General features: G+C 43.1%; 1 protein-coding gene across 11 annotated transcripts in view; it reads left to right on the forward strand.

The window, feature by feature from the left end:
* Window positions 1-22,900, forward strand: part of CDKL5 (cyclin dependent kinase like 5) — a 2,489,742-nt gene that overhangs the window by 1,547,834 nt on the left and 919,008 nt on the right. For all 11 annotated transcript variants that reach the window (XM_069636841.1, XM_069636839.1, XM_069636845.1 and 8 more), the window contains one exon: window positions 16,133-16,192. In XM_069636841.1, the coding sequence (XP_069492942.1) occupies window positions 16,133-16,192 (60 nt within the window). The remainder of the gene's footprint in view (window positions 1-16,132; window positions 16,193-22,900) is intronic.

Consider the following 22,900-nt stretch of genomic DNA (forward strand, 5'->3'; position numbering starts at 1 on the left):
TATTTTAACAAGTAAACAAAAACTGGAATATGTCCTGTATTTATCAACAGGGACGTGTTGTTGGGAAGTTGAACTTGGAAGTACTACTGTCATGGCTGATTAAATGGGAAGACAACTTATTTAAGTTTTTGGGGATTAACATCTCCACGGACCCTGAGATGATATTCATTTCGAACATTTGGAATGTTGTAGATGAAGTAGAGGAGTCAATCAACTTTTGGAAGAAGCTTCTGGCTGCTGTGATTAGTAGAGTAGTTCTCAGTAAGATTACATTTCAGATAATACCCATAGTTGTCCATAGACAGTAATTTTTTAGAACTTGACTAAATGGGGCTCATGCTGCTGTGGAGAGGTGGCTAGAAACCAGTAGTTTTAAAACTCCTAGGCAGGTAATGTAAAAGGGAAGGGGTGGGTTATGTGAGAACCCCAAGCGTATTGTTACTCCTACACCCCATGGATCCTCTTTGCAGGTGGCCAGGGAAAGGCCATCGCTCTTGGATCCTGACCCTGAGGGTGGAGAAGTGGAGGAGGATCACCTGGGTGGAGGATCCTTGGGGATTGGGATTGGGGAACCCTTCGGCGAGACATGGTTTCCCTCTTTTCCCATGGATGACAAACCTAACCGTCTCTCAACTTGTATGGGCTATTTTAGGTCAGCCCCCATAATTTTTCCACACATTACTTTTGACAGTACTGGGATGAGGAAGAGGCGACTAGGAGTTATGCACAACAACATGCACACTTTGGTACTGAGATGAGGAAGAGGGCCTCAGAAGAGTACCATTGCCAAGATTAGGCATGTCTTGCTAACAAGCCTAACTATAGTCAGACAATTAATGGAAAGGACTCACACCTGCAACACTCTTATACAACTCGGGCATATAAAAGGGATGTGTGCAGTAAGGAGAAGAGAGGGAGAGAGACGAGATGCTGACTGGAGCCGTGCTGCAGCCGTAGAAGCATACCAAGGACCGAAGCATCCAAGGATCCTGGCAAGTGTGAAGTGGGAGCAGGACCTCCCTGGCGCAGATGCGAGGCAAAGGAAGGTGATGAGATGGGGAGTCGTCCTTTCTTCCACTTAAAGGACTTTTCATTCTCCTGTAGAGGTGCAGGAGCGCGAGAGTGCCTGAGGGGCAGAGAAAGACCCTCTGCAAGGAAGCCGCCAGGTTTATAGCCCACACGATGCAGAAGAAGACTACAAAGTGAGCCAGTGAGTTTTTCAGAGCAAGAAACCCTGCGTTACTCTAAGCGCAAGTCTCAGTGTTTTTTGTTGTGTTTATTGTGCGTTTTTGCTGACATTTCGACTTTATACACAGTCAGAAAAATAATGATAAGAACATAAATATGCAGTACAATGCAGTACAATAAAAACAATTATTAACACACACTGACATAATAAAATAAACAGGAACAGTTAACATAGAAGATGTACTTACTAAAAGTCCAAATAAAATAAATGTTAATATGATTTTTTTTCCGATGAATCATGAATCAGCAGCATTAAGATTACGCATCAAGTAGTCAATATTACTAGGCGAACAGAATCTGAGCATTAAAACAAGTGTTTTGTTTCACAGATTGCTGTAATTGATTGTATCTATTCAATGAAATTAAGTTCCTTTATTATTTTTACGTTCTCGATTGTTAGAGCCTTTTCATGGCCACATATTAAACGTTCCCAGAATGATTCAGTATAAATCCAGTCTTTGCGATCTACAAATCGTATTAAACATGTTTCACAGAGATCTCTTGTACCTTTACATGTCATGATGATGTGATGTTGTGATTGCTTAATCACACCTTCCTTAATCACACCTTCACGTAGATTACATTTATTTCTACCATGAGGATGCAAATGTATAGCTGTGATTTCTGCTACTTTTACAAGATGGAGTCAAATTCTTAGAAAGTTCATTCTTATTTCCGGCTCTGGAAACCATGTGAGATAATTAGGAAGATAATGTTTTGGTTTATCAAATTTAGAATGAGATTTGGAGATTTTATAATTTCTCGTCTGTGTTATGGTACTTATCTGTGCGAGAGAGTGCTTGTTTGAAACCAGTAGGATTATCGCGTAGATCTATTAGAGATCTATCACAACTTCCTAACAGATATAATACATACTTATGTATATCATTTAAAAGTAAATTTTGTTCACTGTTTAGTTCTTTTAACATATCGCCATATAGAGTTACTTCAGAGGCAGTTATTATAATCCGAAATAGATTTAATATTTTCCAGTCACGTGACATTTTCAAGGATGTTAGGCCCAGCTCATACCTTAAGCTTCCAATCGGGTAATTCATGCAAAATATTTTTCCATAATTTCCCTTCCATTACTTCCCAATTGATTAACTGTGATTTTGGAATAGTGTCGTACCTGTATATAAGCGAAGGGACTACTTTGGCTTTATAAAACTTTAATAGTGGATTTATGGAGAACTTGCAATATGCCGAATATATTTTTTTCATTTGTGCACCAAATTTAATGATTTTGACATTTCGAACTAATTTGCGGGTGCCTCTTGACTAGGAGGATTGTATTGTTATACCTAGGTATATAAGATCTTTTACTATCAGGATTTTCATGTAACTTAGAGGCCATTTGTAATTTGTTTTTTTGACACAGATTCTTAAATATCAAGATTTTTGATTTGTCTGAATTCACTTGTAAATTGTTTAGTTAGGCATATGACCCAAAGGCATTCAGTAAACGCTGTAAACCTCTCGGAGTAAAATCCAAGAGGATCACATAGTCCACATATGCGATCCACTGTAATGGCTGGAGCCCAATCTTTGGGCTTGCTAGAATGTGGAGCAAGGGCTTCGGTGAGGTCTGCTAGATATACATTTTAAGGACTAATGAGGCGAATATTTTCCCATCTACATCTAAAAGGGAGATTGGATGGTAGTTTGATGGAACCTCTCGATTACCACTCTTATATATATAGGTATTATCACGATTTGCCATTTACCTGGGATTTTCTGGCATCTAAGGCATTCACTAAAGATGCTTGTCAAGATATGTGCCCATAAATTGATATCTGATTTTAAGATCACATTAGCAAGCCCATTAGGACCGGCAGCTCTAGATGACAAATGTTTTTTGATTAAATCCTCTACTTGTTCATCTAGATTAAGGTGCCATGTAACTGACAAGCATTGAGAGTCAGCAATTGGCTTGTAATTCTTAAACATTTCTTTGAAGTAAGTAAATAATTTTTTTCCTACATTACATTACTTTGTAAGTCATTTTAGGAGCAATTCATGCTATTCAAAACCCACCAGAAATTACAAGTATTTTTAGATAATGGACTACTTAACATACATTCTCCATCTCTTTGGACACACCGGTGTCTATGCTCTCTTGACCAATTTGTGTAACAATTTTAATTTTTTTTAATGTCATGTTGGTGTTCTACTGGTGATAGATGGGAATATTTCATTTGATTGAAGTTTTTTCTCAACTCTTTCTTTCTATTGCAGGTTTCTTTATCACATTTATGTGGGTGTTTATTTTTGGTTTACACGCTTGTCTGAACTGGTGTTTCTGTATACCAGAGGAAATCTTTAAACATTTTTGGATGGCACAATTTCTTTATTATCTCAACATTATTCTGTGTTACCATTTTTTGAAGTTTTGTATTCAAAGTTTTGCCATTTTGTTTGAATTTTCAATCTCTGCTTTTGCTATTATTTATTTCAAGAAGTTCATCATATGTCAGGTTTTTTTTTATAGAGATTTTGTTTTTATGATCGCTGATAGTCTGTTGTGATCACTCGTGGTACCATTTAGTATACAAAGAGATTCACAGCAGTCAAACAGAGCTTTGGACATGATTAAGTAATCTAAAATAGAAGCACTTTTGTCTCTCAACCATGTTGCAGTTGGAGGTAGCTCTCCTTTCACATTCCCATTTCCAGTTTTTAGATTAAATTCTTGGAGAATTGACCCCACTTTTAACCGTTTTGAGTTGCACCTTTGATTTTTGATCCTGTGATCTTGTCAAATAGAGGAATACATTGGGTATTAAGATTACCCAATATTAATATATCTACATTTCCGTATGTCTAATCAATTTTGAGTAATACGTCCTCCATGAAGTGAACTGCTATTGTCAATGATACCTGAATTTGGTACAATCTAGCAGAGCAGTCGTGTGCCTTGTAAAAGGAACAAGCATGTTTTCGAAAGTCTCAACGTTATGAATTTTTCCTTTGTGAACTAACTAAGTTTGTTGAGGTGGTCGTGAACCTTAAAGGAACGTTTTTGAAAGTCTTCAACAAAGTAATGAAAATACTGAAAAGCAACGCACATTGAATATCGAACTAAAAGGGAAGTTTAACCTTAAAATAGACCAGTAAAATGCTTAACACATCTTGCACATATTGAGTACCGAACTAAAAGGGAAAGTTAACATCGAAGCAAACCAGTAAAACACTGAATAAATGTTTCACAACTAACAAACTCAAAGCTTGAAGTTGAATATAATTAAGCAACTTAAGACTGACTTGAACTGCAATTGAATAACATTAAATGATTGTTGCGCAATGAAGAAAGCCTGAACAGTGAACCTTAAGGAGTGAATAAAGTGTGACAAGGCTACCATTCGAAAAGGGGTGTGTGAAACATGGTGGCAGTTAGGTGGTGACTAGGGAGAAACCAAAGGAGCCCAAAGAGCACACTCTAAATCCCAAAAGCAGTAAAGGGAAGCAAGTGGAGTTAAATTGTGCACAGGAGCAAGGAACAAGGAACCTGTGTGAGACATTAAAGTCTTGGGGAAGGGAACCCTGACGCTTGGCAAGTTTATATGTGTTGTCTTGGGATTGGAGTCTCAAGACCCCCTTTTGTTTGGTTTGTGGTATTTGAAACTTGGGAAAGAGAACCCCAGGAGTGACTCTGAACTATATTGCTTTGAACTGAAGAAAGGTAAACTTCAAGACTCTTTTTCATGGAACGTTTTCTTATGCTTGGGGAAGGGGAGCTGAGAGGAAGCTGTGAGCTGGAAGAAGCTCAGACCTTTAAGTCAAACACTGTTTATTTTGACTTTGACATTCCTGCACATTTGTTCTAGTGGTGAGAGCAAGACTAGGTTTTGGACACAGACCGACTATTTAGTTGAACTATTTGACTCAGACTTTCCTTAGTTTTCTTCAGATAGGGAAATCCCACCTTAGCATAGCACAAGTTAGGCCTTCAACCATCCTGACATATAAGTTAATAAATATCTTTTGTTTTAACTTTAAGTCTTTTGTATGTGTGTTGCTTCATGATGCCTTCACAGATGGTGTCGGGGGTGGGATGCGGCTCAACTGATACAAGTTGGGGGACTCTACAATTTGAAAAATTAAGTATCAAACATCAGACCCCTCAGTTTGATATCTGTAGTAATAGGGATGAGAAAGAAGACTAATACCCACTGACTTGGTATTGCTTCCACCCCCTGATACATACATCAAACTAGCACTCAAGTTAGATTTAGCATGGAGATTTGGGATTGATGTTTTGGCGGGGGTGAAAGGCCCAAATCTCTGAGGAGGTAATAAGGTTTTGTTACGGACAGGACCCATTTCAAGTTTATCAGGGCCATAAGATTGCTCAAGGGATAATTGAGAGAGTGCTGCTTTCCAGAGTCAGGGAAGAAACGGAGAAGGAGAACATTGATGACGAAATCCAGGATTTTTGGGAGGTGGATGAGATACCTGGTGACCCTTCCAATCCTGAAACCCAAAAGGATTTTGAGGGAGAACCAAACAGATATCTAAATTTAGCCATAGCCCAAAGAAAGAACCCCTTTTTGCCTCCTTTTTACAAGTGATTTCGCAAACTCGGGCCGGAAAAGAGGACCTTTCTTCCTTTTGAAACATGTGTTTCTCTATCGACGAGACATCTCTCCAGAGGGCAGGTTAAGACACCAATTGATGATACCTGAGAGTCCTAAGAAAATGGTCGTAGAAAGAACACAAATGCATTTGAATGAAAGCCATCTGAGACAATCTACACTTAGGAGGCATATAATGGAAACATTTTACTGGCCTGGAGTTCATACTGATGTTGATAATTTCATGCAGACGTGTGTAACATGTCAAGCAAATAGCCATTATATGCCATCTACCTGTTTAACCAATAGAATAGCATCCAAGAAACAGAGGCAGGCCTAAAATTACACGAGTGACATCCTCCAGACCAAAGAGGTCACACCACTCCAACCAGCTTAAAGTACCCACCTTCGAAAGGGCCAAAGCAGGAGCAGCCAGCTTCACTTTCCTTGCTCCCAAACACAAACACCCTCCCCACAACCATTTCAAACGAGACATCTTATCTAGCATTCCGCAAATCGGTCAAAACTAAGCTCTTCAATTAGCTCACCCAGTTCCTTTGGCAACAGGTTCAATGTAATGTCATGACCGATAGAACTTGCCCTTTCTGGACTTCCTGGTCCTTATCGCGACGGGGCTTGTATTCCTTGTTACTCCCAACATGGCTGTGCCAAGTGACTTGCCTCGCACCAGCCTTCACGTCGCACACCGCACGTTCTATAAATTGGCCACACCCCACGCGTCTCAACGCTATCATTAGGTAGTGACTTGACGTGTGTGTGCTGTTCGGTGAATCCACTATGCCTAGTTTCCTGGTTCCTTCTTCCTTCCTTCCACCCCTTCCCTCCAATTCTGCTCCCGGAATCCTCAACCCTAGCGACCGCTACTTTTTTTCCTGGACATCCTGGAACTGCGACCTTCCCGGAACTCTGAACATGCTCTGGAGCTGGACGAGACTCGAGCGAGCCTATACAAAACGTGATCCGTCCACAAGAGGAATCCTCCCGTGGAACAGAGCAAGAAGCGATCCCAGGTGAGACGGGGGGAGATTTACGACATGTAACTAAGAACCAAAGACAGGTGCTCTTGTCTTTTTCTTTGTAACTAAATAAACACTGTTGTAACAGTGCCATGATGCCCCAGGGCTCCTTTGTGCACTTTATTATTTCAAATAAATAAATAATTAAAAGAAATTCTGTCACAAAGTGCAAGGTCTTGGGAAAACACTAGCCTCCCCAACCAGGCATCTCATCAGGTGTGAGTAGTCTTTCAAGAATTAACCTCACAGGTCATCCTCCCCATTAGGAAGCTTATAGAAGGAATTATTTTCATCTCTTTTTTGTCCCCATGCCTGTCGCGTACCAGAAAGGGAAAAAATAATAATTTCTTTGGGGTTTTACAGCTTGATTTCCCTCAGGGCATGGGCATCTATATACTACCCCCTAAAGGAATAGGATTGAGAATACAACTCATATTTTCCAGGCAGAGGAATTAAAGTTTGTCCTTTTGACTTTCCCTGCTGTTCCCATTCAGATCCAATGAGGCCAGGGGGAAGGAATCTTAAGGTATGAAATCTTGTGTCCCTCCTCCCATTCAACCTTGGAAAAAAGTTATCGGGAGAAGATCTTCGGTAAGGAAAGGAATCGGGGCATTATTGAGGTATTCCGTAAAATGGGTGTTCCCCAGCAGAGACTACAGGGAAGACTCAAGTTAATGTACTGTCATGGAACACCCGAGGATATGCATCTTTTTCTGAGGAACCAAGGAAATCGCAAATATTTAAATCATCTGAATTAATATTATTTCAAGAGACTTGGTTCACTGGGTTAGTTGGTTTGGATGGTTTCTCCATTTTTCAGCAACTGGCTCGAGGATCAGAAGGGGGCAGACCAATACGTGGTTTGCTTGTCCCTTGTAGCAATGAGATCTTTGAGACCTTAAAGATTGTATGGAATGCTAGAGAAGGCATCCTTGTGGTAAGAGTGATGAGGAGAGGGTTTACCAAGGGGAATACCAAGGGGAATACCTGGCTCATTGTAAATGTCTACTGGAACCCCAATGCTACCTCTCTTACAGATTTTTTTGCAAATGGTTTGTTAGAGTTGCAGCAATATCCCTCTAATCTTATTATCGCTGGTGATTTTAACTCCCAATGTGTCTCCACAACTGACCCTATTTCAGGAAAAACCCGCCAGAAAACTTCAAACAGGAAGATTTGGACAGACTTTATGCATGAATGGAGACTTGAAATGTTTAATGTCAATGTGAGGGGGGCATTCCTAATGCCCTATCGTGGCGTAGAGGTACTGCCTTCTCGACCATTGATTATCTCTTTGCCTCACAATGTATTTTCGAATCTTGTTCAAGTTTTCAAGTGGGGGACGGGAATATAGATGATCATCAATTCCTGAGAGCACTTTTGGTGTTTGAAGGGGTCCGAGATGTGTTATTCTCTGAGCTGGCCCTTACTACGAATGAAACAGGCAATGTTGTTAGGAGGTTTCATAGGGGGGGGCGAGCTAAGTTGTGAACTGAGGGGCTGGGTGAATCAATTAACAGATCAACAACTTTCACATTTCTGTAACCTTGATGATTTCTCTTTCTTTCTAATTTGGCTCCTGCTGGTTCCAACCTGCAGAGACCTCATAGGGTCCACAAGCACACTCCTAATGCTGAAATAGTGAAAAGGAAGAAGGAGCTTAGGCAGCAAAGAAGGAAGCTAAAGAGTTCCTGTATAGATTTGGTCCAATTTAAGGAGGGCTTGAGAATTCTTAGGAACAACTATAGAAATTGGTACAGGGCTCATAGGTATCTTAAATGGCAACAAGGTGGAGAGAGAATATTATCTGCTCTCTCGAGGGGAAATGCAAGAAACTTTTGGACAATGGTAGCGGGAGGTGAGGCAAGCAGGAATCATAAAATGGATGTGGTTATTCATGAACAAACCTGGTCTGAACATTTTGCTAGTCTTTATGACTCACCTAATGCCGTAATCTGGGAGAGGAACACACAGATTAAGTGGCCCCTGGATTTTACAGATATGGATCTGGAAATCCTGGGGAAATCATCAACTTCCAGACCGGGGGGCCCGAATGGGTTGAGTAATTCAATCCTGAAAAAGGACCCCCCCCCCATGTGCTGGGATCCTAAAGAAGCTTTTTGACAATATAATCCACCAGAAATGTTTTCCGGACTCATGGAAAAACTCCCTTATGATACCAATTTACAAAAAGGGGGACAGATTGCTGGCTGTCAATTATCGTCCAATTTCCCTCTTAGATTGCATCCAGTAAAATTTTGACAGGGCTCATTTTAGGGGTATTGGAATTAAGGGCAAAAAAATGGGTGTCATCCCAAGACAGCAATCATGTTTTAGGAAGGGTTTATCTACTTCCCTAAATGGGTTGGTTCTGAGTGCCTTCATTTGATCGTCTGTCCAAGGAGGTGCTTGGTTGACCTCTCGCAAGCTTTTGATACGATAGACAGGAACCTTTTATGGAAAAAATTAGATGAGTGGGGTCTGCCTTCTAGTCTCTTGTCAATAGTGATAGAATTACATCATAATAACTCCATGCAGGTGAGGCTTGGTAGATCAGTCCTTTTGATAAGCCCGATTGGTGTAAAGAGATGGGTCCGTCAAGGATGTCTCCTAGCTCCCCTATTGTTCATCTTGTTTATGGCAGATCTGGCTGAGGCAATGAAGGGAATAGGTTTGATATCTCTGATACTAGGAAAAACAAAAATTAATTGGCTGGCATACGCGGACGATGTCGTAGTCCTTGATCATTCCCAAGTAGGGCTTCAACTTCTTCTGCTCGCCTTAGAAAACTATGCCCGAAATAATAACCTCATCACCAATCCAGTCAAGTCCAAGATAATAAGATTAAAACATCCGAAAATGATAATTAAGCAATATGTCTGGACCCTGGATCAACTTCCAATTGAGGTAGTCTTGGAGCTGACATATCTGGGAGCCTCGATTAGCTCCTTTCCAACGAAAGGTAACTTGGTGCGCTTGTTGGAATTAAAAGTTGTAAAATTGGGAGCTCAAATGAAAAAAATCAAGTTGCAGTTTTGCAAATTTTCTATTCTCCAGCTCATGAAAATCTATGTAGGGAAAGTAATCCCGATTCTCTTGTTTGGTCTTGCCTATAACATCTTAGCAATGGACCTTGAGTGGGTCTCTTGGGAAGCCAAGTTATGGAAACGTGCCTTTGGACTGCCGGACTGTGTTCTAATACTCTCTCTTCATTATGAATTGGGTCTGTTGTCTCTTAGATCATGGCTTCAAGTGGCTGATTCTTTATAGATCAGGATTAGATGCTCCCAAGAATTCACTTTTTGAGGAAATTGCAGGTGAGCTGAATTATGGTAAAAACCTATTTCTGGCTAAGTTCAAAGATGCCTGGAAATTCTAGAGAGAGCAGACTGTGATTCGACCCTATTGTTTCAAAATCCAGATAGAGTAAAACAAAAGTTGAAACAAAGAGACTGGATTGATACGATCGACAGTATGAAGAGGACAAAAAGATCTGCCTCGTTCTCTGTGGTTGATAAGCAACTCTCATTGGTTCCCTCCTATCTAAAAAAAAACGCCTGATCTGAGTTTTGGATTATCTCTTCTTAGATTTCGTCTAAATCTACTCCCTAATCAAGAGATTTTGACCTCTAGAGATCAAGAAGGGAAAATAGACCCATATTGTGATAAGTGTTGTATCAAGGTTTTCCAGTCTTCCAAACATCTACTATCTAATTGTCAGGGTACCTGGAATATGAGGGCCAGAAGATTTGGCAGGTTTGTCCATCAACTTTCCTGGCTTGAATCTGATGCCTTCTGGGGGAGACTATCCTCCTGCCACGAATCTGCTCTCTCAATGGAACTTGTTAGAGCTTTGAGAGAAATCAATTTAATCGGTGGTCCAGTTCTGGTTACTTCTGGATTAAGTTCCTTGTTACTAGTGTCATCTTGGTTAAATTTAGTATTGAGGGTCTCTAATGGATTTTGTATAATAAAAGTACTTGTCTGTATAGGGGACCCTTTCTCTCTTTCTTTGCGGAATCTGGATCTACTGATTAATTGATTTCTCTGGGAGAACATTTTAGTTTTTTATGCTTTTTTTTTACTTTCTCTTTTCCTTTATTTCCTTTTCCTTTTATTCATTTAAGATGAAGATTTTATTGATATGAATTTTGTAAATTGCTTGAAGTATTTTTCTTTTGTATTATTGTAAATGTGTTAAAAGTCAAATGTTGGCTATTGCACAATAAATAAAAAAAATGTAAAAAATCGGGGCATTATTTTTATATATATAATTTTATTGGTTTTTGCACCATCAACAAAATACATACATTCAAACCTTCGCAAGCACAGGTCCAATAATACTCAGTTCAAAGCATACAATGTCCATCTCAACCCCTCCCTTCTGCCCCCTCCCTCCCTCCTTCCCCTCTTGCCCTCCTTCCTTCCCCTCCCATTCCCAAAATCCGACATTCCCCACTTCCCGTCCTATCCCCTGGTACCGATCCCCGTGCACAAGAGCCTATTCCGTCTCCAACCATTTTGCCCATATCTTTTGAAATTTCTGGGGGAATCCGCTTTCTCTGCATACATGTTTCTCAAGTTCAGCGCAATAATGAATTTCCTCCAGCCATCGCTGAAAACTAGGATGTATAGGGGTGCCCCATTCCTTTGCCAGACTTATTTTTCCCCAATGTTTGGGCCGTCTAAAGTAGTGATTTTTCTCTGGCACTGAAGCCCGAGTCCCCCACACGTTAAGCAAGATCAGCTTGGGACAATCGGGGATCGCTTCTCCCATCAGCCCTGCCATTTTCCCTCTCACTTTATCCCAGAAGGACTTTACCATGGGGCACTACAGATCATGTGAAAGAAGTATCCCGTTCTCCCCTTGCACTTCAAGTATAGGAGATCATCTGCCCGGCCCATTCGATGCAAGCGGTCCCTACTGTAGTAGACTCTGCAACACTATATACTGTATCAAGCATAGCCTTATCGTAATGCTTGCTTCACTTGGCGATCCCAGATCCTCCACCCAGTCTTTCTTCCTCCATACTGGCCAGGTTCCCTTCCCAATACAGCCATAATTTTGCTTGGGGTTTAGCTGTTTAACATCTGATATAGTCGCGTAATTCCTTTTGGTTTGATTTCATCCTCCATGAGGTTCGCCTCCAAGGGCAACCTGTCTGGTAAGTCCCGTAAGTCCCATGAATGCTGTCCCTCCAGGGACATTGTGTGATGTAACCGGATATATGTGTCCCAGTTCCTTTCTGTCTGACCATAGCCTTCTTGCAGCTGTCCCTCTACTATATGTGCTACCTTTTCCGTGCCACCTCCGTTGTAGGCCTAATTTCATAACTTCGGGCAAGTCTACACTGCCCCAAAGAGGTGCCTCCATGGTTACTACCTTTCCCCATCCCATAGCCTTCACAGCAGCCCTCCTGGATTCCAGCACACTGACCCCAGCTCTAGGGAGCCCATGTTCCACCCTACCTCCAAATGTCACCTGTAAAGGTTGGATAGCACCCATCCTATCCAATTCCCAAGCTGTGTTGTCTACTCCCCTCCACCCCCCACCAAACACCCACTCATTGATCACTAGCAATTGAGATGCCCAATAATAATGTTGCACATTCAGAACTCCCATTCCCCTGTCCAACACTGACCTAAATAGTGTCAGCATTGCTATTCCTGTGGCCTTACCTCCCCATATGATCTCCCTCTGGAGCCCCTCGATGACCCTGGAAACCTTAGAGGGAACCCGTGCTGGGGAGTTTTGAAGGACATATAACAGTCACGACAATGCCATCATTTTGAACAGATTTGCTCTCCCAACCAAGGACAGTGGGAGGAGTTTCCCAGTGTTTGCATCACTCTGTAGCTGGTCAAATACTGGGTCCAGGTTGTTCTTACCCACACCTTGAAGTATCTAAAGTAGGAATGTTCTATCACTAGGGGGCATCTCTTTGGGATCGCTGCATCCCCCTCTTTAACCGGCAAAAGAAACAATTTCTCGCAGTTAATTCTGAGCCCACTGACCTCCTTGAAATCTCAAAGATCTCAATCACTCTAGGTCTGGTCCTTTTGGGATCCCTCATATAGATAAGAACGTTGCTAGCATTCAAGATGCGGTCTTCTGCCTCGCCCCCGGGCTTCTCGAACCCCAGCACCTCAGGATCTGATCGAGTTCATTCCGTCAGGGGCTCAATGGTCAGCAGAAATAGCAAGCAGCGAATATTAATTCTGGTCACCCGGCACAAATTTGCATTGATTGGGGTGTATTAGCTCTCCCATCAGTGATAACATTTTCTTGCCTAGGACTTTCGGCAGCATTTTTGCTTCCACGTTTATCAACTAGATTGGGTGGTATCTGCCACACTGGTCCGCTGGTCTCCCTTTTTTATGTACTGCTACTACCACCATGGACCCCAGTAGTGAGGCTTTTTTCTTAATTTATTCTTTAATAAAATGGCATATGTTAACCAATCATCAAACCAATGTCCCCCTCACATTGCTGACACCTCACAGTAACTATGATAGAACAAGCAACTAGAACATTACTTAACTTAAAAGTTAATAGAACACATAACCAAAACAGTTGTGTAGCAAAGGTGGCTGCCTTCAGTTTATTATTTGTGTGGAAAATGTTCTCAACACATTGTGAATGAACACACCACATAGATGCAACTTTATGATAAATGCATACAACACAGAAACTCTGAAAAAGCCTTTTGTGCAATGTAAGAAAGCATTCACTGAAAAAGAATCACGTGTTTGTTAAAAGGATGTTTCTCAATTCTAAATTCTTATTAGTTCCAATCCTAAAATGCAAGGAAAATATATGGATAGGGATAATATGCATGCATAATTCCCCGCTCCAGATACAAAACACAGCAGCAGTTGAACAGAAATAAACAATTTCTCATGCTACTGAGTGCTCTTTCTGACCACTCAGAGAACACAGTTTAGAGAAAAATGTCTGTACCTCTCCTTCATGGTCTGCAGTTTCATACATGCAGTTTAGAATCAAAACATGTTCTGGTTTCTGTCAAAGCACCTGCCCTTTACAGTGACCTCTGCTTTCATAAATGTGCGCATAGAAAGATAAAAGATGTCGTAATTGCAAGATTTTAATACTTAAAGAGGCCTAGTACACATTTATCTGCAGTCACTTGTCCTGAAAGCTTATGTTGAAACTCTTTTTGGCCTACTTGGCTTGGAAAACATTTTCAAAAAAGGTAGCAGGCGCCCTTCTCCAGAAAGAACATGGCATGATAACCTGTTCTGTGGTTTTTCCCACTTTGAGAGTTTGCAGCCATCACTTTTTGCTCACTGTAGCTTTCACAGATGGGAAATATCCATTTGCATATCAGTCTTTGTCCCGCCCACATGGGCAGTCCAGCACTGAAATGCTATGGCAATTCCCTTCTGAACAAGACCAACAGCAACCCCAGACACGTGTTTCAGCCTTGTTGGGCCTCATCAGTGAGGTAGAGCTGTGCCTCTCTGAGCATAGTGAGCAGGGAGTCTATGTCTGAGTTCCCCCAGGTAACTCAGGGTGACCGACCCAAAGTTCCTTCGCAAGAAATGTTCAAAAGGGTAGCAGGTGCCCATCTCCAGAAAGAACAACGCAAGATAACCTGTTCTGTGGTTTCTTCCCACTATGAGAGATTGATATTTCCCATCTGTGAAAGGTACAGTGAGCAAAAAGCGATGGCTGGAAACTCTTGAAGTGGGAAAAAACCACAGAACCGGTTATCTTGCCATGTTCTTTCTGGAGAGGGGTGCCGGCTACCTTTTTTGAAAATACTTGGCTTTGAAGACAAGTTTGTGAGAACAAGAAAGCTAAAAGTCAGTCAGTTTGTAGAGGGCCCAGATTGTTTAAGAGAATACTTATTGAACGATGAATAGGTTATAATATGGGATGTTTTATACTTTGGAATCTTCCCATCAGTAAAGAGCTAGGTAGCTCAGGTGTAGATGCAAATGTGCGTTACCCTCTGTAGTGGCTTATTTACACTGCGCTGCAACCCTTCAACTCCATTCAATTCATCTGGCATCCCTACCTTCTGCCTTTACCTCTACCAAGTATATAGTGCTCGGATCAAAGTGTGAGTAATTTAGCGCCTGCTTGTAGCCTAGAATAGCCTAGTTATCTTGACACTAACAGCTATCAGGAACTACCTTTGGCCAGCTTGTACCTTGCAAACATATCAATGTGTAATTAACATTATGTGCTTCTTTGTGTGGATACAGCATCATTAAGACATTTAAAGTGTGATGGGTCATATAGTAGACAAAGTTATATTTTGCATCTCATATTGAAGTAGGATTTGTGGTACATTATCGACTAGCTCTATGTTTGCCAGAGTTAATTGTTGCTTATTGGGTGATGGCTGTTATCAAGAGTTGCTTTCACTTATTGCTTATTATTTCAATCTCTGTATTGTTAGTCCGAGTCCGGATCCTGTTATCACTGCAAAGGTAAACATGCTGAATTCGAAAATGTTGTATTAAGAAATGCACATTTCCCCGTAACTATATGTGGAAGGGCGGGGGCGTTGGGTTTATAAATCATATAAGCGGACCATGGGGGGTGTCTCCCGTGCATATAATTTGGGGGGAAAGTTTGGGAAAAAGCAAATAGACATTTTTGGATTCATCATTATATTTTTGCAGTGATCACATAGATCATTGTTAATCCACCTGGCATAGGAGCTATAGAACTAGGACTGTAAGAATCAACTGAGTTACTTCTATTGTATTCAAATGAATACCCTTTACTTATTCATGTACTGTCCTTTCCATAAGGGTTTGTTTTTATTTTTCCTGGGTTTTTTTTGGTCAGTGTTGACATGGCCCCATTTTTGTGCATATGTTTACTTGTACATACAGTCTGCATTTTGTATGTTCTTGTTCCCAAAACTACTTGGAGAACTCATTAACGCTAAGCGTTACTCCCTTAACTGTGTAGTCCTGCACTTGGGGAGTCCCCCATGATTAAGGTGGTAACTGTAAAATGTGGAATTTTAAACGCCAACACTTTTTAAAAATATAACCTAAAAAAGTAGGAGGAATTTAATATGCCACTTACGTTTGCACCATACTCGGAATGGGGTCTTTAGAGATGTTTTCTAATCAGCACATTATCATCAGCATTTTAGTCCACTAATATCCTTTTTTTTATAAGGTCTATTACTTTTTGATTTCTAATATTTGTCCACTTTGTTCTGTTTAAAAAATAATGCACATTTTAAAGTATACCAGTATTTCAATTCTTTTAAATTTTTCTTTTAGATATTAAACCGGAAAATCTGTTAATCAGCTACAATGATATCCTGAAACTCTGTGACTTTGGTAAGTTGAAAAGATTTGGATACTAGCCCTTAACCCAATTAAGAAATGATGTGAAACAAAACTTCCTGATCAGGCAATTGAGCTTTGAGGCTTTCCACAGCTAACCGTTATCCAGGCACAACATTAGGTTTTCCAAGCCACCATCTCGTATACATATCTTCACCTTTGGTACCCCTATATTTAGCCTTGTGACTGCTGGGGCAGTGGTTGCAGGGGCAGCATGAGGAATAGAAAGTGAATGGACCCATGTATAGTTTGTTTTCCATTCGCGTTTGTCCCCAACCCCTTAATAAATGTAATAGTTGTGAGGGGAGGGATGGATTTGCACTATTAAAGCAGTATCTGGACATGTTGCGATACTGAAAGTCCCATCGTAGTACCTGGTAAGACGATCTTGTTAAGTTTTGCTTGTTTCTACCTGGTTTACCCTACTATTCTGATTGTGAATCCTCATCTGAGGCCTTATCAGAGAAGCAAATACCCTCCATGCCCTAAAGGCACCTTATACCAGCAGTTTTCCTAATGTGAGGCTCCTGGTATGGCTGGCTGTGGTGTCAGTATTTTTGTGAGTGTAGATGGGTTCAGCAAGCTTTGCTGCTGGAATGTCCCTACTTGGAAATCCCACATAAATACAACACCAAGCCCAATGGCCAAACATTGTTTTGTTGTGAGAGTAAATCGTACACAAGTGTGGCCGTATAGGATCATAATTACTGCCTGCAGCAAGTGAAGTTACAGTTGCTTAAACCAAACATAACCAGAATGATGTATGAATAGAGTCACAAAGCCACACCTGAGATACAGCCCATGAAGAAGCCAGTGAAAGATGAATGTTGCCCCCCCACTAATTGGGTAAAAGCCAGAATGCTTGAAGTGATGCAGCCAAGTGATTGGGTCTGGGTTCCTCCTGCAGCCCATTTACCCACAAAACTGAATGGTCTGCTTTCTTACCTTGTTATATCTAGGGACACATCCCAACCCACAGAGGAAGACCCCAATGCAGATACAGATTATTATATAAGTACTGGTTCTTTAGTTTCGGTACTGTACCTCCAATTGAAAGAGAAACCAGGGAGACCACCAGGGGGCACAGGTGAAATAGCTGCCTGAACTCTTGCCTCCCTGACGACCCACAAGTAATGGCGGATGACTAGCAGCTAGCCCAGCCCGCAAGCAGCTTAAATACAGCGTTCCCGACGTGGGAAGGAGTTTGCAAACATTGGGCTTAATCCCGAGGAAAATCAGTGTCGGGGACATGAAGAATAAACAATGGTTGAAGGGCCCCCTCCCTCTGGGACCAGCTGGTGAGCGTGCAGTGAGGGAGAGCGTCTTGACAGAGAAAACCATGTGGGAACGGCGTGGGCTCAACTGAGGACTGCAGCGGTGCCGCAGACGAAGCAACGTGCGACTCGGGCCAACCTGTGATGGGAGTCGCAGTCCCCCGGAGAAAGGCAAAGCGAGAAGCACGGGAAGGCTCTCAGGGGCCAGAGTCCCAGCTAAGTGGGAAGGTGGAGGAGGAGCAGCTTGTGATTCTGCGGCGCTTGACACGTTTGGCTGCTCACCCCGTCAGCGTGATACACGGCTCTGAAAGCCCCTGCGCAGGGAGCTTCTACCGGAGGCACCTCATGCTCCGAAATACTGGTAAGGAGAGGGGGTGGAGAAGGAGAGAGGACATGGTGGAGAGCAGGTGACGACGCCTGGTCTAGAAGCCCCCCTCCAAGCCTAGGAGGGGAAACGGGACAAAAACGGGAGACTGAGTGGTCCCCCCAATGTGCTAACAGTGTAACGAAAACAAAGGCTCAAGAGGGAGAGAGGAAGTTAATTGAGCCGTGCTATGCGCCCACGAACAGTGAGAGCCTTAACATATGGGTGCAGGTTGTCGGCAGAGTCATAACGCTCACGGGGAAGAGAATCAGAAAACACTCAACGCTTGCCTGTGCTGGGCACAGAGCTCTTTAGCATCCCCAAACACAAAGGGCCACAGTAGGATCAGCAGGCCGATCACAACGCTCTCCAGGCCCCCTCCCCTGCTGCAAAGCATAGAGGAAAAGGGTGTTGGCCCAGTCTCACCCCCTCTCAAACAGATTAACCCAGAGCCCACGCACATAAGTTCCCACAGTCTGTCCCCTTGTAGGGATCCGGGCTAAGCCCACGCAACAAGCAGACAGTTTGCTGAAAGGCCCCACGTAACGGCACTTCTCAAAATAGCGCATGTCACCTCACCACGCCTCAAGGAGGGAAGAGGGGAGCGCACTGGTTGTTATTGAAGCCTGTAGCAAGCACAGAAACCATGAGCAACCAAAAGAAGCACGTAAAGAGGCACAACACATTTGAAAATTGGGACAAGCCACAGTCAGGTGCCCCTCTAAAAAACACAGTGGCATCCGCTCCCCCTCAGCCAAACACCTTCCCCCGGTACCCAAATTCTCACGCAAACAACCTTTGGCAGTGCACAGAGGAGGTGGGTGACATGCCCCATGCAGATTCGCACCGCTCACAGCAACCCCCTCCGCCCCCCTCGGGGGGAAAGAGTCAGCAAAGCACTTATGCTAAGCGGAATAGACCCAACTACAGTCCAGAAGCTCCAGGAATACCGCCGGGAGGACAGAACTATGGCGGCTCTCCTGCCACAGGAGGCCCCTCTCATTCCGGAGGAGAGACCTTAACGAAGGCAGATGAGCATCTTCTGTTGGACGAGATTCGCTCACTCAGGAACTGTATGACTACGACAGTCAACGCCATACAGGAGAGTGTTCACACAATCGAGGACAAAATGGAGGTCCTGGAAAAATATCAACAATCCACAGACCTCACAGAAATGAGGGCAGAGAGTCGTTTTCAAGATCTGGTACAAAAGAACTCTGACTTGGCTGCAAAAATTGACGACTTGGAAAACGGAGAGAGGAGAGCAAATATACGGATCCAGTGCCTCAAGGAAACCCCCAACGAGACGCCAGCAAGCTTGGAAAGAAAGGTGAAAGCACTGGTCAGATCGCTCTTTCAAGCCCCCTGTCCCCTGAGTTGGAATTCGAGAGAGTCCACAGAGCAGGCAGCCCTCCAGGCGGTCCAAGATCAGTTTTAGCTAAGTGCCACCACTATAGGCACAAAGTTGAAATTATGCAGCAAGCCAGAACACAAGAGTTCATAGACTTCGAGGACTCGAGAGTCAAAATATATCAAGACCTGTCGGCCATTACTCTCGCTCAGAGAAGAGACTGTCGCCCTTTAACCTTCTGGCTGCGAGAGCACAATATAAGATACAGATGGAGCTTTCCCTTTGCGCTCTTGTTTGAGCACACTAACGAAGAATACAGGGTGGTCTCAGGGGAGGAGGTGACCAGTGTGCTGTGAGTCTTGAAAGAAAAGGAGCGAACTGTTGGATGCTGAGGAAGGAGAGTTTATCGCAAAAACAATTCCATCAGGGTGGGCCAGGGGAAAACAGTAGGCGTACCCCGCCGAAGCTGGGAAGACGGTGATCCGACTAGCCTACCAAAGAAAGTAACTAATTACAAGAACGACACTGCAACCCCCCCTCACATGGCTTCGCCACACACCGTTCGCCGGTTGGGCGAAGCATCGAACGGTCATAAAGCTTTTATGCTAGTTATCTGTTGATAAGTTAATGGTTCATTGGGTCCTCGGAGGGACACCCATTGTGTGGCCCTATGTTGTTTTCCTAGGGCGTCTCCAACTTTAAGAGTATTTCTTTTTTTCTCTCCTCTTTGGTTTGCTTGTTCTTTTTTTCTTTTTCAAGGGAGTACGGGGGAAACGGGAGGCTTTGGGGAGTGGGTTAACGAGAGAGAGAGAGATCCAAACGAATTGTGTGCCTTGCCGTTAAATCCACATAATCTGGTTATGTGGCTGCATCAAAGATCTAGGAAGTCACGAGAGCAGGGTGGGGGCAATGCACACAGCCTAACACAATGCACCACCTTTATACAAACTATGGCAGCTGATACAGTACAGATGGGGTCACTGATTGTCAAGGGTCTTAATTAGCTACAGAAAAGATCAATGCTGGTGAAGGCTTTCAATCAGCGAAATTCAATATTTTATTTGTGTAGGAATCCAAATACAGGCGAAACGATGAATATACCCTGAAGGGAAGGCAACTGGGGGGAGCCATATGGGCAGCCGGGCCAGAAAAGAAGGGGGGGGGGTCCTGTACCGCGCTTCCCTGGGATTTCAGATATCACAAACGCACAGAGACCGGATGGAAGATATCTCATTGTACATGCGACCATCAGATCAAGGGAAGTCACCTTATGCTCGGCATACGCCCCCAACACACAGCAATTAACATTCTGTAGGGATCTCTGCGCCACTGGACAGTGGGAGGACAGGAGCCCTGATTTCTGGGGGTGATTTCAATCTGGTAATGAACCCAGCATTGGACTGGAAATCCTTTCGGGATGGTGCCATCCCCCCCTTTCAGAGTCTGATAAAGGAATATTTTCTGGTTGACTCCTAGAGGGCCCAGCGCCCTTTGCAAAAAGCATACACTTTCTACTCCCCCCTCGGATAACGCATTTTCCCGGATAGATTACATATTCCTAGAAGGGGAACTCGAACACCACACAAATAGCTCATCCATCGATGTAGTAGGTTTGCTGGGACCATGATAAGGTGGTAATCGGGTTAGACCCAGGCGCAAGCAGGATTGTAGACAAACAATGTTTATGCAACAATATGCTTTTCAAGGAAAGGTTATTTAGGGAAACCTTAGACACAGAGATTTGGGATTTCTTTAAACAAAATGATACAGGTGATCTCCCACGCACGACAGAGTGGGAAGTGGCAAAAGCCACAATAAGGGGTCTTTTAATTGCGCAAGGGGCATCAGTGAAAAAAACAAATCTGCTCAGAGAGACCCAGTTGAAGAGGGAAATTAGTGGGAAGGAATCTGCCCTAGAGATAGGTGAGGGGGAGACCGCCAAAACCCTAGCAGAGATCAGAGATCTTAGACAGGAACTAAAGGAAGTCTTGCAGGGGAAGGCCCTAGCCCACCTTTGATATGTAAAACAAAGATACTATCAAAAAGGAGACAAGGCCCACACCCTACTCGCAGCCAAATTATGAAAGCAAAGAGCAGTCAATAAGATTAAGTCCCAGACAGGATCCACGCTAGACGACCCAAACGAAATAACAGCTCGCTTTGTACAGTTTTCTGAGCAGCTATACACTTCAGGCTGTAAGTCTTCCCAGGAGGGTACAGCAGAATTCATAGCCAATGTTACATTTCGCCCACTGCCGACCTCAGATCGCAACGGATTAAATGCCCCTATAACAGCAGAGGAGGTGGATTTTGCCATCTCCAACTTAAAGGCAGGATCAGCACAAGTTCAGGATGGCTTCACCCCGGCCTACTATAAAAGGCAAAGAGGCGTCCTGACACCCTTCTTGTCTCTCTTGTTCAATGACATGATGGCCACCGGACAGGCCCCGCCCTCCTTCAGAGGCCAGAATAATAGTTAAATCTAAGGAGAGAAGGGACAGACTTGAATGTGGCTCGTATAGACCAATCTCATTATTGAACGTGGATGCAAAGATATACACTAGTATCTTAGCCAACAGATTAAGCAGGGACCTTCCTCTTTTGATACATAGTGACCAGGTGGGTTATGTGAAGGAGAGGCAGGGTACCGAAAATGTCTGCAAAACACTAGATTTAATGGCCTACCCTGGCATGGAGAGGCCAGTCAAGTCAAAAGTCGAACAGACGCCTCTGAAGCCTTGCTGCCTTGTGCCGACCCAACATGAAGAGAGCGTAAACCTCTAGTGCATTGGATTCATTGCAGTGTGCAAACATTTAGCTCTCTGTTACTGTTGCATAATCTAAACACCTTTGTCCCCACTCCCACACACCAGTTACCCAAGTTATTGTCTGGTTTCTGGCTTGGACACCCTATTGGGACTCTGTATTCCTCTTAATCCCCAGAGTCAATGTCAGTCTGCATTCACTATAGAAAGGTGAAAGCACTTGGCTTTGCCAATACATTTTTGTGTTTGGATGACCAGATGGCAAAATGCTCCATACAATGGAAAGTGTCATGACGGGGAATGTGAGGAATTGCTATTTATAAAGGGTGTAGAAGTCCTAGTTTTTTTGCATTTTCATAATTAATAAAGTGATGCAGATCACTCCATCTCAGAAAGGGCAGTCTGCAAATCAGACCCCTTTCATTAAGTTTCATACCCAAAGCATAGTGATGCATGTGCTCTGCTGCATCACTCTCCTGATCTGCATCCCCTGACTTCCACCGGCACAGAGCAGGTTCAAGGGTCACAGGTGGCCTCTTGACAGCTGCTGTCACAGTCAAGTCACTGCAGTTCAGAGGTTGCATTAAAATGTGCACCTCTGTTCCAAAACCACAGATTTATTGAACTATCATCCTGTGGCATTTTATTTTTTAAATATAAGCTGTACCCAAGTTTGTAGTTTTGTAGAAGTTAGTTCACAAAATTCTTAAAGCCACACTTGATCTGTATGATACATATATCAACACTATGAGCCCAGGTCAGCCATGTGTATTCTCACTAGACTGGATGTCTCTGCTGCAACTAGGAGAATTGCCAGTGGGAGCTGCCTTTTGATCTTTTAAGAGGTCAGGTAACACCTTTCTCCAGCAGGACAACCAACAGCAGGAGATGTCCTGGGAAGCAGGATTCAAGGAGGACACCATAAATAAAAGGACTAGCCCCACACCA

This window comes from Ambystoma mexicanum, chromosome 7p (genome assembly GCF_040938575.1).
Source record: "Ambystoma mexicanum isolate Mex_15411 chromosome 7p, UKY_AmexF1_1, whole genome shotgun sequence".
Lineage (NCBI taxonomy): Eukaryota > Metazoa > Chordata > Amphibia > Caudata > Ambystomatidae > Ambystoma > Ambystoma mexicanum.